Source organism: Callorhinus ursinus, unplaced genomic scaffold, assembly GCF_003265705.2.
Source record: "Callorhinus ursinus isolate GAN/ISIS: 27379988/994484 unplaced genomic scaffold, GSC_fseal_2.0 scaffold11, whole genome shotgun sequence".
Lineage (NCBI taxonomy): Eukaryota > Metazoa > Chordata > Mammalia > Carnivora > Otariidae > Callorhinus > Callorhinus ursinus.
In genome coordinates, this window is record NW_027397073.1 from 38,420,545 (window position 1) to 38,435,085 (window position 14,541).

The 14,541-nt window shown below is 38.7% G+C and overlaps 1 protein-coding gene across 1 annotated transcript in view; it reads right to left on the reverse strand.

Annotated features, from left to right (window-relative positions):
• The window catches only part of ASXL3 (ASXL transcriptional regulator 3), a 179,698-nt gene that overhangs the window by 78,016 nt on the left and 87,141 nt on the right, over positions 1-14,541 (reverse strand). The window contains exons 7-8 of the mRNA XM_073898362.1: positions 6,782-6,899; positions 5,694-5,813 (exon numbers count right to left, since the gene is read on the reverse strand). Of these exons, the coding sequence (XP_073754463.1) occupies positions 5,694-5,813; positions 6,782-6,899 (238 nt within the window). The remainder of the gene's footprint in view (positions 1-5,693; positions 5,814-6,781; positions 6,900-14,541) is intronic.

Here is a 14,541-nt window from a genome sequence, read left to right on the forward strand (position 1 = left end):
AGGTTCCTCAAAAAGTCAAAAATAGAGCTACCCTATGACCCAGCAATTGCACTACTAGGTATTTACTCAAAGGATACAAAAATACTGATTCAAAGGGGCACATGCACTCGATGTCTATAGCAGCATTATCAATAGCCAAAATATGGGAAGAGCCCAAATGTCAATCGACCGATGAATGGATAAAGAAGTGTTATGTACATATGATGGAATATTACTCAGTTATCAAAAAGAATGAAGTTTTGCCATTTGCAAAGACACGGATAGAGCCGAGTATATTATGTTAAGCAAAATAATTTAGTCAGTGAAATACAAATACCATATGATTTCATTCATATGTCAAATTAAGAAACAAAAATGATGAACAGAAGGGAAAGAAAAAAGAGAGGGGGGCGGCAAACCACAAAAGGGACTCTTACCTATTAAGAACAAACTGATGGTTGCCGGCGGGGAGGTGGGAAGGGGGATGGGCTAGATGGGTGATGGGTATTAAGAAGGGCCCTTCTTGTGATGAGCACTGAGTGTTATATGTATATGATTATAAAAAAAGATGTCAAATCATGTTTATACAACACTGGGAAAATTATTTTGGATGATAGGATTTAGGGATATTATTCAAATTTTATTTTAGTTTTCTTGCATTAATTTTAAAAGTATATAACATTTTATGAAACCAGCAAAATTGTAATTTTTCACTACAAAAAGATTAAACCAAATAAAATACACTGACATGAATCCTAGAAGTTGGGCTCAGTAAAGACATTCATTAAAAACCCCTCAGAGATAATCCATTAGAAGCTTAGATTTGTTTAGCAAGTACTTCTTTAAAATTTTTTATTGTTATGTTAATCACCATACATTACATCATTAGTTTTTGATGTAGTGTTCCATGATTCATTGTTTGTGCATAACACCCAGTGCTCCACGCAGAACGTGCCCTCTTTAATACCCATCACCAGGATAACCCATCCCCCCACCCCCTCCCCTCTAGAACCCTCAGTTTGTTTTTCAGAGTCCATCATCTCTCATGGTTCGTCTCCCCCTCCGATTTACCCCCCTTCAACCTCCTACTGTGTGACCAGGTAGGAAAAAAGTATAATTAAAAACTGGTTTAGCTCAATGACCCCTAATTCAAAGAACTTACGTTTCAGTTAGGGAAAAATGTGAGAAATTAATACAAAACAAGTGGAAGGAGAGAAATCATTAAACAATTTTTTAAAATGTTTACAACCTATCCTCTAAGTGCCCTGAAGACCATGAGATGAAAATGTACCAGGGTTAGCTCAGAAAGCTCCACAGGGGGAGGTTTTAAATGAGTTCCATCTTTTGCTAAGGCCAGGAGAAACTGGTGAGGCAAGAAAACATACACTTCAAACCCTATTTTCAGCCGTCACCAACCTTTCATCTCACCAGCTGCAGTTTCTACTGCCTTTTTACTTGGTGATCTAATATTTACTGTGATACTAATTTGCAAGACCTTTGACAAAAGAGCCCAGTAGGTATTATTAGCATTTGTTTGTATGCTTATCAGAATAGTGTTTCTACCATGTATGATGTAAAAATGGGTAACAGACGCATTTTTATTTTCACAGCATTAGAGAAATAGTCTTTAGACCCATTAATTTTATTCAGTTGCACCCATTCACTCTGTTACCATGTCTATTCAATCAGAGAGCTACTCGTAGAAATAGTGTCATAATTTTCATACATAACCCTGGACAAGAACAACCAAACCAAACCAAACAAACAAACAAAAACCTATGTTAGAAGTAATGGGTTCCCATGCTAAGTGATATATTTCTCATAAAAGTTTCAAGATCACCATCAGAAGAACTAAAATGACTGAGGGATACAAAAGTTCAATGATTTTTTAGAAAGATTTATTTGTTTGTTGTAGAGAGAGAGAAAGAGCAAGTGAGGAGAGGAACAGAGGGAGAGAATCTTCAAGCAGACTTCCCACTGAGTGCATGACCCTGAGATCATAACCTGAGCTGAACCAAGAGTCGGATGCTTAACCAACTGAGCCACCCAGGCGCCCCCTGGTAATTTTTTATTGTGTGTTCCTCACCTTCTCCGGGGAAATTGGCATATGAAGGGACCTGAAGGAGGTTTATGGTGCGTTCTTCCTGCAGTGTCCTCAGGGAAGTGCACCAAGCCCTGGGCTACATGCATGAGATTCCAAGACCCAAGTGAAATCTATACCTGAATAGGGTGACTAGCCTGCAATTTGACTGAGTAATTGTCACAGACCAAAAGGAAGTACTTAGGGGACAATGAGAAGTATTTTATATCCTGTTAGGGAAATCTCACAATAAGGATGACAATTTAGACTTACATCCTAACCTCTGATTTTGACTGGATTTAGTTTCAGGGTTACCAATTTAAGTTAGAAAAGATTTACACCATTGGTTTTAATTCAGAATGGTTTCAACAGGTTAGGAGTTATATACAGTTACCTCTACCTAGAGAAGGCAATGATGGTTCAAAGCACATTTCTAAAACTGTATGAATTAGACATCTAACCCTGATGGGGAAAACATGGGAAAGAACCAGCTCTCTCCCTGTCTGGCTGGCTCCTGGGTGTTGGCTGGGTTCATCTTTCTTTGCACTGTATCTGCAGCTATACAAGAATGACCCTCCCCAGGAGCACAGGACCATTTTTATTCAAGGGTATGTAAGCATGCTGAAACCTACAGGATGCCTCATTCATCCAAACTTATTACCCCTTCAGCTACTTAAACATAATTCATTCAAAACTCATCCAGCACCTACTAAACGAGAAGAGCATAATGGGTGTGGTGAGGACCTCAAAGCCAGACAGGAAGGTCACTGCACCCACGGAATTAACAACTTAATGGCAAAGAGGGGAGAGCAAAATATAAATAAATATGCCTTGAGAAATCTTAAATACCATTCCGATTCGAAAATCCTTCACAGCATTGAGATTCTTTTATTCTGTAAGATTCCTAAGGTCATAGAACATCAAACATATTACTTTCTAAAAGAGACACGGGGCATTGTCTAGAAATGGTTACATTTAAGGCTCTTTCTTTCATTTCATTCTTCCATTTCTTCACTTTTTATTTTACAGTGCTGGGACTCTACCGGAAGCTTCATAAGCCCCACTGACTTCACTGGCGCAGAATAAGCCACTCCCCCCAGTTGTTTGCTGCTTAGGCATCACTCCCATCGCCTTCCCAGTAATCACCTTCAGCTTCTCTTTGGCAGTTTTTTACCTTAATTGACTTATTTTAAGTCCCATCTTCTTCTTCCATCTGCCCTGATTTTACAGGATCAGACAGGAAATCTTAGAGTTGCTAGCTCTCTCTTCTATAGGTAACTAGTGAACCTGCATTTTAACGCTTACGGTGGACTTGTGACATCACAGTGCGCCCTGCCGCTCCTCATTGGTGCCTGCAAGTCTGTGGTATGGGCTGAATGATGTGACATTCAGACCCCCAAGATAATGGTTTAGACTTCGGAACTAGCTATGCCTTGGCTAGTATCTTAGCCATGTCATTTATGGGAAACCTCCTCAACACCCTCTGGGCTTTGGTTTCTTCAGCTGAAAAATGGGGATAATTCTACTGTACATAATTGAAGGCAGTACTAGATGAGATGAGATACCTAGACCATTGCATTAAATATGGGCAGTGACTATGATTTCACTTCTACATCCCTTCACTAAGGTAACTTCATTATTCTATTACTTTGCAGTCTTTAAAAAAAAAAAAAAGCAGGTTAAAATGAACACAATGGTTTCCTTTATCAACTTTTTATTTGGCTAACAAGTCAGCTGAAATACTCTGACAATACAGTTTTTAACATGTAAGATGGTTACTGCCACACAGGGCTTCTCGATAACAGTTAGAATACAAGAGCTCCTGACTAAAGACCTGAACACCTGACAGGAGCCTGAGGACATAATATACACTCTTCTTGACTCCCAATCCTGAAGTTAGCCAAGTAATTAAATAGGGAGGCCCCTGTGCCTTGATTTTTTTTTTTTAAACTCATGATATGGCACTGACTTCACAGACGTTGGTAGCAGGCCATTTTTAACCGAAGGTCACTGACTTTTAAATTACTTAGGGTATTATAACATGGCGTTTTTTTTAGTACATCCTTTACATATCACTCTCCCATTATAGTTTTCTATTTTAGAAGCTACTCCTATTAAAGTACTTACTTTACAACCTCCAAAAGACTAGAAAAAAATCACAACAGTCTATCTGTAAGTGAGGTTATATACAAACACACATGCATACATTTTGGGCTACACAAAAATTATAAAATTATTTAGCCTTGGAAATAATGAAAAACAGGTAATTATGCTCCATGTCAAGAATGTAAAACAAAAATAAATTCTGCCTCCCTAAGAGATCTTATCTAAGGATATATAAATTCTATTCAAAGACTTTTATTTATTTATTTTTTTTAAAGATCTTACTTATTCATTTGAGACACAGAGATAGAGAAAGAGAGAGCATGAGCAGGGAGAGAGGCAGACGGAGAAGGAGAAGCAGGCTCCCCACTGAGCCAGGAGGCCGATGTGGGGCTTGATCCCAGGACCCCGGAATCAGGGCTGGAGCCAAAGGCAGATGCTTAACCATCTGAGCCACCCAGGCGCCCCTATTCAAAGACTTTTTATTGAAAGCATGCTCCCAGGATTTAGCAAAATTCCTGGTATACAATAGGCAATCAGTAAACCTTTACTATATATAACTATCTCTCTCTCTCTCTCTCTCTCTCTTTGTATATATGTATATATACAGAAAGTAAAACTCTTGTTTGAATTTTATAAACAGATGAACTGCAAATAAGAATTGCCCTAAGTTGTCAAGAAATTACGTGGCAGAACCAATAATAAAGTTCAGGTCAGTAACATTGTAGTTTCCACCAACCATTTTACAAAACATTACAATGATCCAGGTCACTATCATTACCCTTCCTCAGAGGTGAAATAACTGAGAGAGAGAAATGAAGCCAGTAGGTCCAGATATCCAACGAGGCAGGCTCAGTAGAGAATTACAATGTTCAGCCCTGGATATGTTTACTTTTGTCTCTTTAATTCTCATGTTACGTTTTCCCCGAATGCTGCTGTTGAGATCCTGACACAAGTGATCAGGAAGGAAATCTGCAGAAGAAAAGCTGGTGCTGACTTGCAGGACCCAGGGACGGTGTCTCCTACACTTCTCAGCAATTTTACACTGTTTTTCCGACAAGCACTACTGAATATTTCAAGCAGCATGGATGACAAGCAAAGCACAGCAGCTTTACTGAAGCAGACCTCAATGACAATGTCCCCGACGGCTGAATGAACTCTTTAACCAAAAGCTGCATTTTCCCCCCCAATACAGTATATTCCAATAAACTGAAATCCAGTTGCAGGAACAAAACATGGTACGGTAGATAAAACCATGACTTGGCAGATCATTTCTTGAATACAGTGATCACTCTAAATCTCCTATCTTTACCCAATAATATCATTTGCAAATTCAGCAATAGGCTTAAGCCCAATCTCTTGGAACTGTTATTTTCTTATTTGGTATCCTTTTTGGTTTTGATAAACTGGGAAGATTTTTAAGTTTCCTTGTTTAACCATTAAAACATTTGTTCTAAGAATTTTCCATCATTTCTTTGAAAAAGATATAAATCTCTAAAATGTGAAATGTCATAGTCTATTGAACACTCACCCAAACCAGACTTTTTTAATCGTTTTAAGTGCTGACTTGTTTGTTTTCCAGTGGGAGATTTTTGCCCATGTTTCATTTCTTTATCTGAACTGTCTGCTTCACCATTTTTAGATTCGGATCCTAAAAAAGGAAATAGTTATTATGTCATTATCTTCCTCTTGCTGTCCTTGAAAAGAAAAATCTAAAATTATTTCAAAAACCATAGATATAATCTCCTTTTCTATAAGTTAATTCACTACCTTTGGCCACAATCTGATTCCTCTGCCGGATATAAAGAGAAAAGCCCAATAAATCAATCAAACAGAACAAAAAGCAAGAACAGATGGCCTAATAGCGGAGTCAAAAACACATTCACTGATCTGATAGCTTTTAAAAGAACCACTCAGATCTTTTGTAAAAACACACAGATAAGCTTTGACAATTCTATACAGTTTAGAGATGATGCAAGACAGAGACAGAAACGTGAAGGAAGAAGAGAAACTTGAAGAGAAGGAGAGATCATACCTTTCTAAATAACTTTACGTGGAAACAGGAACAGAAAATGCAAACATCAATCTATAATAAATAGAATGGTACACAGCTGATAAAGTGACAGAAGGTAAATTAGAAGAAAAGGTCAGGGCTTCACTGAGGTGAGAAGAATGTTCCCAGAACACAGAAACTAATAAAGGATGCCTGATTTTGCAGCAGAAGACTGAAAAACAAATTCACACTCACAGAAGAACTGCTTTTGATGGCATTACACATCAGCATGTGGTCCACCATTAAAGTTCAACATTCAAACAAAAGCCAAAGCAACAACAAAAAATCCACGGAGCAGTACCACACATTTTCTTAACACCTATTGACATTAGCAAATGAAGTCCTTTGATGATGAGCGAGCTGGTGCCTTTTATTTTATTTTTTTAAAGAGCGAAACGCCCTATTATTTTGGACTCCCTGAAAGAGTCAAAAGTATAAAAAAAATTAAAATGAAAGCTCAAGTAGAAATATTATTCGGTTGTAGAGAAAATTCGTGACGTCTCCCTCAGTGAAGAAGTCTCCTCCGGGAAGAAACTGGCCAAGCATACGATATTTTAGCTCTTTACCTGAAGGTGAATCCGACTGCTCATCAGACACCTTTAATGGTGTCAAAACAACACGCGGGACAGTCTTGTTTACCATCATTGAGACTCCATTTCTTCTCTTCTGCTGCTGCCTCAAAGCCTACAAAACATGATAATAAAATGTAACGTAAAAATATAGCTAAAATGATTTCTCATAATGGAATTAAATGATCCATTTGCCCATCATTAGCTACAACCTCTTAAGAGACTTAAATTCCACAGAGTCACTAATTGGTCCTGATTCTCAATAGTCATCTTCACGTCATTTTCCCTCAAAAGCAGAAAATCAGGCTTTGGCAAAGGGCAGCAACCTGAGACCATGTGGAGTATAATTCTGAAAACAAAGCAGCGCTTAAAGGTTTGTTCTACCTTAGCCGTGTGGCTTGGGAGCCCATGGAACTTGAAACCATGACTCCCAAGTAAAATAAATGTAAAATAAATGTTTCGAGACCAGGATAAAAATAGATGTGTCTGCACTTCTCTTGCAGGTGCCTGCCTCCTCCCCAGTGCACTGCTCGGTCAATCAAGTTAACACCGAGTGTCATCAGTATGTACAGCAGGTAAGGACTACAGTATTGATGCACTCACTCAGCCGTGGGGAGCGCTGCACAAAATCACTGAACATGGCAGGAATCATTTATTTCTGTGAAGGGAATCAGTCCTAATCTTGGAAACCTTGCAGCACTTGGCTTCTGTCTGCTTGACTTTGGGCATTAACCTTCAGAACACGAACATGACGGCATTCCGGCAAATCCGGGGGAAAAAAAAAAAATTGAGACGAGCATAAATCTCTCCAAATGGGAGTGCTTTGTGTTTCATAAATGAATCAACCAGGGTGATGATAATGTAATAAAAGACATTTAAAAAGTTTTGAAATACAGCTTATCCAGCAGATCGCTTTACACAGAAAATTACCTGTAATAAAAAGGGTCTGCAGCACACGAAACTGAAGAGACATTAAATTCACAGTTACAGGGATGCTAAAACTCCTCAAAAGGTTAAAAGGCTGACCACAGACAGCCTCAAACATTTTTATTCCTGGCTTCTGTGTCATTTCTACCAATTTTATAACAACTCAGTTACTTGATTAATGTTCTTCGACTAGAAGTTGTCACAACCTCCTAAAATACTGCATTGGCTGTATATCCCCTGCTGTCAGAAACAATGTCATTTTATTTGCGAAGGGTATTAGTTGAATGTCCAACTTGTAGATCATAAGATTTAGCAATCAAATAATTACAGAAGTAAAAAATTAAATACCATTTAAATGAGAGAAGGCCTATTCGGATGAGATTTAGAACCGGATGGAAAAGTGGATGGCTTGGAAAATCTATTACAAATGGTACTGTGGGCTAATGATAACACAAGCAACTTCCCTTCAATTCTGACATCTACTTAACTTTTAGAAAGCACCAGGCACTGCTTGGGTTACAAAAATGAACAAAATGCCCTCCTCCTCACCTTCAGCTTGCTGTCAATAATATATTTAATGACAGTATGTGTGCTATAAAATATTTAAGACATTTACCCTTTCTTTCATCAAGGTGTACACAACTGAATAAATCTCTACAGCCTCATGGAAGAGCTCAGAGCACTTCACAGACATTAACCAATCAATCCAATAATAAAATGGAATGAGGCAACACGGTGCCTTATATTACGATTAAGTCCATTTTTGCCCACTACATAAGACAATAAAACTTGTACAAAGAATGATTAATTTTTAGGAGTCTATACATCATACACTTCAACTACTTCCCTTGGCAATCCAAGTGGGTATTTTAAAAGCATTCATTTTATGTTGGGATAGGTATACATTTGAAAATACTGGTAAGAAAAAAAGAGGTGAAATAACAAAGGGCCTACCTAGAACCTGGAATCATAAAGATGACATGTCTTTTTACAGCATTTGTGGTAAATAATTATTAAAGTAATAAAAATTTTGCCCTCAACTTTTAGAGCTGAGAGGACTCTACTATAGACAAATTAGTAGCTGGACAGAAAGGAACCATGACAGAGATAATAATAATAATAACCCATAGTATCAAGGTGGAGCCAAGGTAGGGATAAAGGAATACTACTCAATATTGAGACCAATCAATGATATTTTTCTAAATATGTATTTCCTACTCAGAAATTTGGACAAATATATCTGAATACAGTATTTTTTAAATGCTGAAATGAAACAATGTATCTACAGGTGGCCAAAACTAAATGCCCACCATATTAAAAAAAATTATCTTAAGTGTATTTAAAATATGCATACTTTTTAATTCTGAAAAACATGCATTATATCTGGCCCTGAATAATGTTTCTAGGGGCAGACAGCCAAAACTGGGAAGTTTTTGTTTCCTATGAGGCCAGTCACATCAGTGAAAGCAGCAAGCTACTAGGCAAACTTGAGGAGCATCGCGGCTCAGTTATCAGAAGGGGCATCTCGATCACATTTACTAGATCCACAGTCACTTTAGGCTAACTTGCAGATTCCAGTTCACTTCCCAGAAAGCAGGGTTTATCTGACTCTGGACACTAGGGAAACTTCCAAGCAGATCAGAATGTGAACGGGGATGGAGAAAACAAGCTCAGTAACTGAGATGTCTGGGACAGTGTGGGCTCCACACAAGAGAACTCTGGCACCTGCCGTGGGCATGAGGCAGGCGGTACAACGGCTCCCGCATTATAGTAATTCCTGTTCTCTTGCTGTAGGGTGATCATCCTGCAAGGAAAGAAGCTAGCTGTTCTTGGGTTTTCGGGTTGTGTAACTCTATTTCTGCAACTACGTGCACATCAACCACTCAAACATATGCTGCATGTCTCCTTACAATGCCCTGAAAAATGTGCAATGCTTTTTTGGACATTGGGGTAAGACAATGGCAGAAGGGGAGGTTGAAGTGAGTGAGAAAAGCACATACCCCATTGGAGGAGGTAGTAAGCACTCAAGAGATGAAACACAACTGGATTTTTAGGTGAGTTTTCCTGTTTTTAAACAAAGTACCAGGCAAAACAAAGATGACTCTGAGCTAAATTCAGCCTGAGGGCACCAATCTTTGAGACCTACTACACACCATTCCCAATGCTCCTCACCTCCCCAAATGAGTCTGACCACTGCCCAACAGGAGTGTTAAAATCCCCCTCTTCTAATGTGCTGACCTGCAGAAGACTGGGGACCGGTGCAGAGCCATCTTAATGACTGTGTGGGGTGATGGGTCGCAGAGTCAGAGAAAGAATGAAATAACCAGCTGAGTATGCTGGGTAAATTACTTGATTAAAATGTCCCTATGAAACAAAGACAATAGCGTTGGTAAGGTGTTTTAAATAGGAAATCCACAGAACAGTATTCAACGCTATTTGTAGCACATAGTAAATAGTCAATAAATGTTACTTCTTATATTATTTACCCATTTGGCAATGAATGCATTTTTTGAGGATTTACTCTGTTGGTAGTACACTGCTGATCCATAGCAAAGAAAAAGACAAAAAAAAAATTTTGTTTTATTTTACATTTTAGCAAAAGACAAGGAATCACAGAAAATAAACATAATAATTTTACACACATATAAGCACTAAGAAAATTATGCCATATCAAGGAGGTAGAGTAACTGGGGTGGGAAGAAAAATCTCTTGAGAGGTGACAGTGGAGATGAAACCCCAAATGACAAAGAGAACCGGCCACGTGAAGATGGCAGAAATTCCAGTCAGGGAAAGAAATAGTATTAATACCTCTATCAGGAAAGGTCTTTGGTGGTTCAAGGAATTAATAGCTGGGGTAGCTCGGAAGAAGGACTAGGAAGATTACAGAAATGGAGAAGAATTCCCTGAAATGATTGCCAAGGGTTTACATTAGGATCAGGAGATTTATGTTCAAAGCAAAGGCACCCCTCAACCCCAGTCTCTCCCCACAGCCTGCAGGGTCCATTCTAGCACTTCTGCCCCAAAGATGCAACAGAGGTCCAGCAAAGAGAAAGCACAGTGTGTCTTCCAGCAAAGGATTGCCCTTGGCCTTTATGCACTGCTTCAGAATACATTTTAAGGTCCCACTGCATGAAGTACATTGCATCTCACACCTTGGACAAGCTTCCTAACAGTTCTGAACATTTTGAGCAATTCAGGGAAGGGGGTCCTTAAACACTCCAGGAAGCCTTCTGCCTCAGAGCCTCTGTGCGAATTCTCTTCCGTGCATGGTACACTCTTCCCTCACACATCTGGCTCAGTTCCTCAAATACTTGAGACTTTACTCATTACCTTAGCCCATTGGGCTGCTCTAACAATATACCCCAGGCTGGGTAACCTGTAAACCACAGAAATTCATTCTCCACAGTCTGGAGGCGAGAGATCACAGTGCCAGTGTGATCCTGTGAGGGCCCCTCCTCTGGACTGCAGGCTTCTCCCTCACTGTACCCTCACGTGGCAGACAGGGGCCAGGGAGCTCTGGTGGGGTCTCTTTTGTAAATACACTGATCCCATTTATAATGGCTCCATGCTCGTAAGGTAAGCGCCTCCCAAAGACCCCATCTCCCAATACCACCACATTGAACCTTAGGATTCCAACATATGAATTTTGGGGGACACAAACATTCAACTCACACACTCTTTACTGCTTTTCCCACCATATTCTCTAAGCCCACCATCCACTCTAATTTATTTTCCCCCCATGGAAAATATATTATACCATGTGATGTCATTTTGTCTTCCCTTCCCCAACCTAGAATACAGACTCCAAAAGACAGGGATTTTCATCTTTTTTTGTTCACTGACATATCCCCAAATGCCTAGAAGATTACCTAGGCTACACTAGGTGTTCAGTAAATAATTGCTAAGAATAAAAACTCTTAAAAATAATTTTAATAAAAATAGAAAAGCCCTCTTCTCTCTTTAAAATATATAACTGGTTTATTCAAAAGGCAGAAATCAGCATGAAACAATCAAGAAATAATTTTATTCTCTTAATATCACCTTCACAGATTTCTGACCAATTTCCCTTTCTCATTTCTGGACAATATTTTACACAGAACACATAGCTTCATGGGTCGCCTTCAAGTATTTATACAGTCTCATTTTCAGGCTTAAAAACATGAGATCTAATATGAAGTCTTCTTTCTGCTCTCCCCAGGCTACACCTATGTCTCAGTTCAAAAAACTTCATTAGCAAAGAAATTCCTGATTTCACTCTTCCTCCATTTCCTTCCTCTTCTTCTGGGTTCTCCAGGATCGGAGTTGAAAATGAGAAGAACAGGTCAAAGTTGTCTTACCTAGTGTTATCGTAGACACATCATCACAATCTTTGGGGAGACAGAAGGCCAGCTGCTAGATTTGTATGGTGTACCTTATCTATTTATACAGATACTGTTAACCATACATCTATTAGCTAGGTGAAACTAGATATATGTGTGATATATGTATATATCATATATATATATATATATATATAAATATATATGTGTGTGCGTGTGTGTGTGCACACCTCCTAACAGTGTGTGACGTACCAGATTCCCCTCTGGGAAAATTCAACCCTTCATGAGTGTTTCTCTCTGAGTCTTCCTCTCACTTAGACTGTACCTCCTTTCACCGAGAGAGAGGGGATGTAGCAGAACTCTATCCACTGTTATAAAATCCCTTCAATTAATGCTCTTTCAAATGAATTGTGAACTATTTTTTACATTGGCTGTTGGGGGATGGTCCGGGGCCATCTGGCCTCTCTCACTAAGTCCTCTGAGGTTGTGTCTAGCACCTCTCTTTACAACAGGTATACTTGTCTCCCACTGTCCTCAGCTTTGAGCTTTAGCTAAAATTGCAGAAGAACAAGAAAATTCCTGTTTTACATTATATGTTACAAATATAATAGAAGTTAAATGCAACTTAACATTATTTAAATTTGGATATCCCACAGCCTGGAAAATATAAAGCCATGTAATAGATTAAGAAAATAAGACTAGGAGGGTCACTTTAGATGTTCATGGGAGGTTTGCTCAGCATAAGGGTACCCTGAAAGGGGAGATTTTATTTTGTAATAAATAATTTGCCCGTAATTTGTGGCAAATTACGAGAGGTGGCCTTTTCTACTCCACTAAAGGTTTCAATTAGCTAGAGGTGGCCCTGTTGCTCAGTCTGTAACATGGTTTTATTTTGACACTGACATTATATAATAAGTCTTACTGTATTAGTCTAGATTAAATTAAGGGGGATGATATCAATGAGGTACTTTCCAACTACTCAAGCCTTAGTTATAGTTTGAAATGCTAATGGAATATCTTATTGAACAACTTTAAATCCTGTAATTTCAAATCCAGAAAGAAACGCCATCAAAACTTAAATAAGGGTGTCTAGGTGGTTCAGTTGGCTGAGCCTCTGACTTCGGCTCAGGTCATGATCTCAGGGCCCTGGGATCCAGCCCTATATCTGGCTCCCTGCTCAGCGGGGAGCCTGCTTCTCCCTCTCCCACTGCCCCTCCCCCCACTTGTGCGAGTGTGCGCCCTCTCTCTCTCAGATAAACAAATAAAATCTTAAAAAAAAAAAGCTTAAATAAGAAGATGGCAAGTGTAAATGCAGTCCACTGTGAAGGAATATACCTTTAAGCTGCCCATATATATAATATCCAACATGACCAAGCTCCACAGAGTACACGGTACTAACCAAGTTTAATATTTCCAGGTATTATTCAGTATGAAAGAAATTTACAGGCTGAAACTTGGAAATAAACTTATTTTTTAAAGGAAACACATAACAGAGCTAAATCAGTCAGGGAAAGGTAAAGATCCCATCATGCATCAATTACAATTCTGGCTTTAAGCAAAAGGAAAGAAATCAAAAGATGAGGACTGAGCATACTTTTCTCTAGAGATGTATTGTGATATTCTCCTGTAAAAAGAAACCAAAAAAAAAAAAAGCTAACCCTTTAAATAAACATTTTATTTTTTCAACAGAAAGCTTGTCAGATAACTCTAAAAAATGGAATGGTTTCTCATTTCTACTCTAATGAAAAATAAAATAAAACCTCAAATCACAGGCTTTTGTGTTAACTTAGAAGTTAACTTGGAATTTGCATAAACAAGTACTGCCTGTTTTATTGTAATAGAAAAACAACACTAACAATAACTTAAGAATGCACTGAATGCAATAAGCCCTTCACTGAAAAATGTGAAAATATCACATGCTGTGAAAGCTAAAATAATTAGAAATACACACATATGAAACAGCTGGCTGAGTCAGGCCCCACCAACTGGCATTGTTGCTCTTACGCTAAATGTCAACGCCCGTGTTCAAGAAACTGCTATCATGCAACATAACCTTTGGAATTTCACAGTATTGGTCAAACATATAAAGCTAAAGCAAATTACCAACACTATATCTGTTTTGTGATAAGAAGAGAGGGCAAAATACCTGCAACTTTATGAACAAATTCTACCATCCTAAGTAAATAATGAAGTCAAATAAAACAACAGCAACAACATAGAAAGGTTCTGTTCCACACCATGTTACATCCCATCATCACAGAACTCACCCTTCCTTGGGTGCCTGGGTGGCTCAGTTGGTTAAGCGACTGCCTTCAGCTCAGGTCATGATCCTGGAGTCCTGGGATGGAGTCCCACATTGGGCTCCCTGCTCAGCAGGGAGTCTGCTTCTCCCTCTGACCCTCTTCCCTCTCATGCTTCCTATCTCTCATTCTCTCTCTCTCTCAAATAAATAAATAAAATCTTTAAAAAAAAAAAAAAAAGAACTCACCCTTCCTTAATCTTTCATGTGAT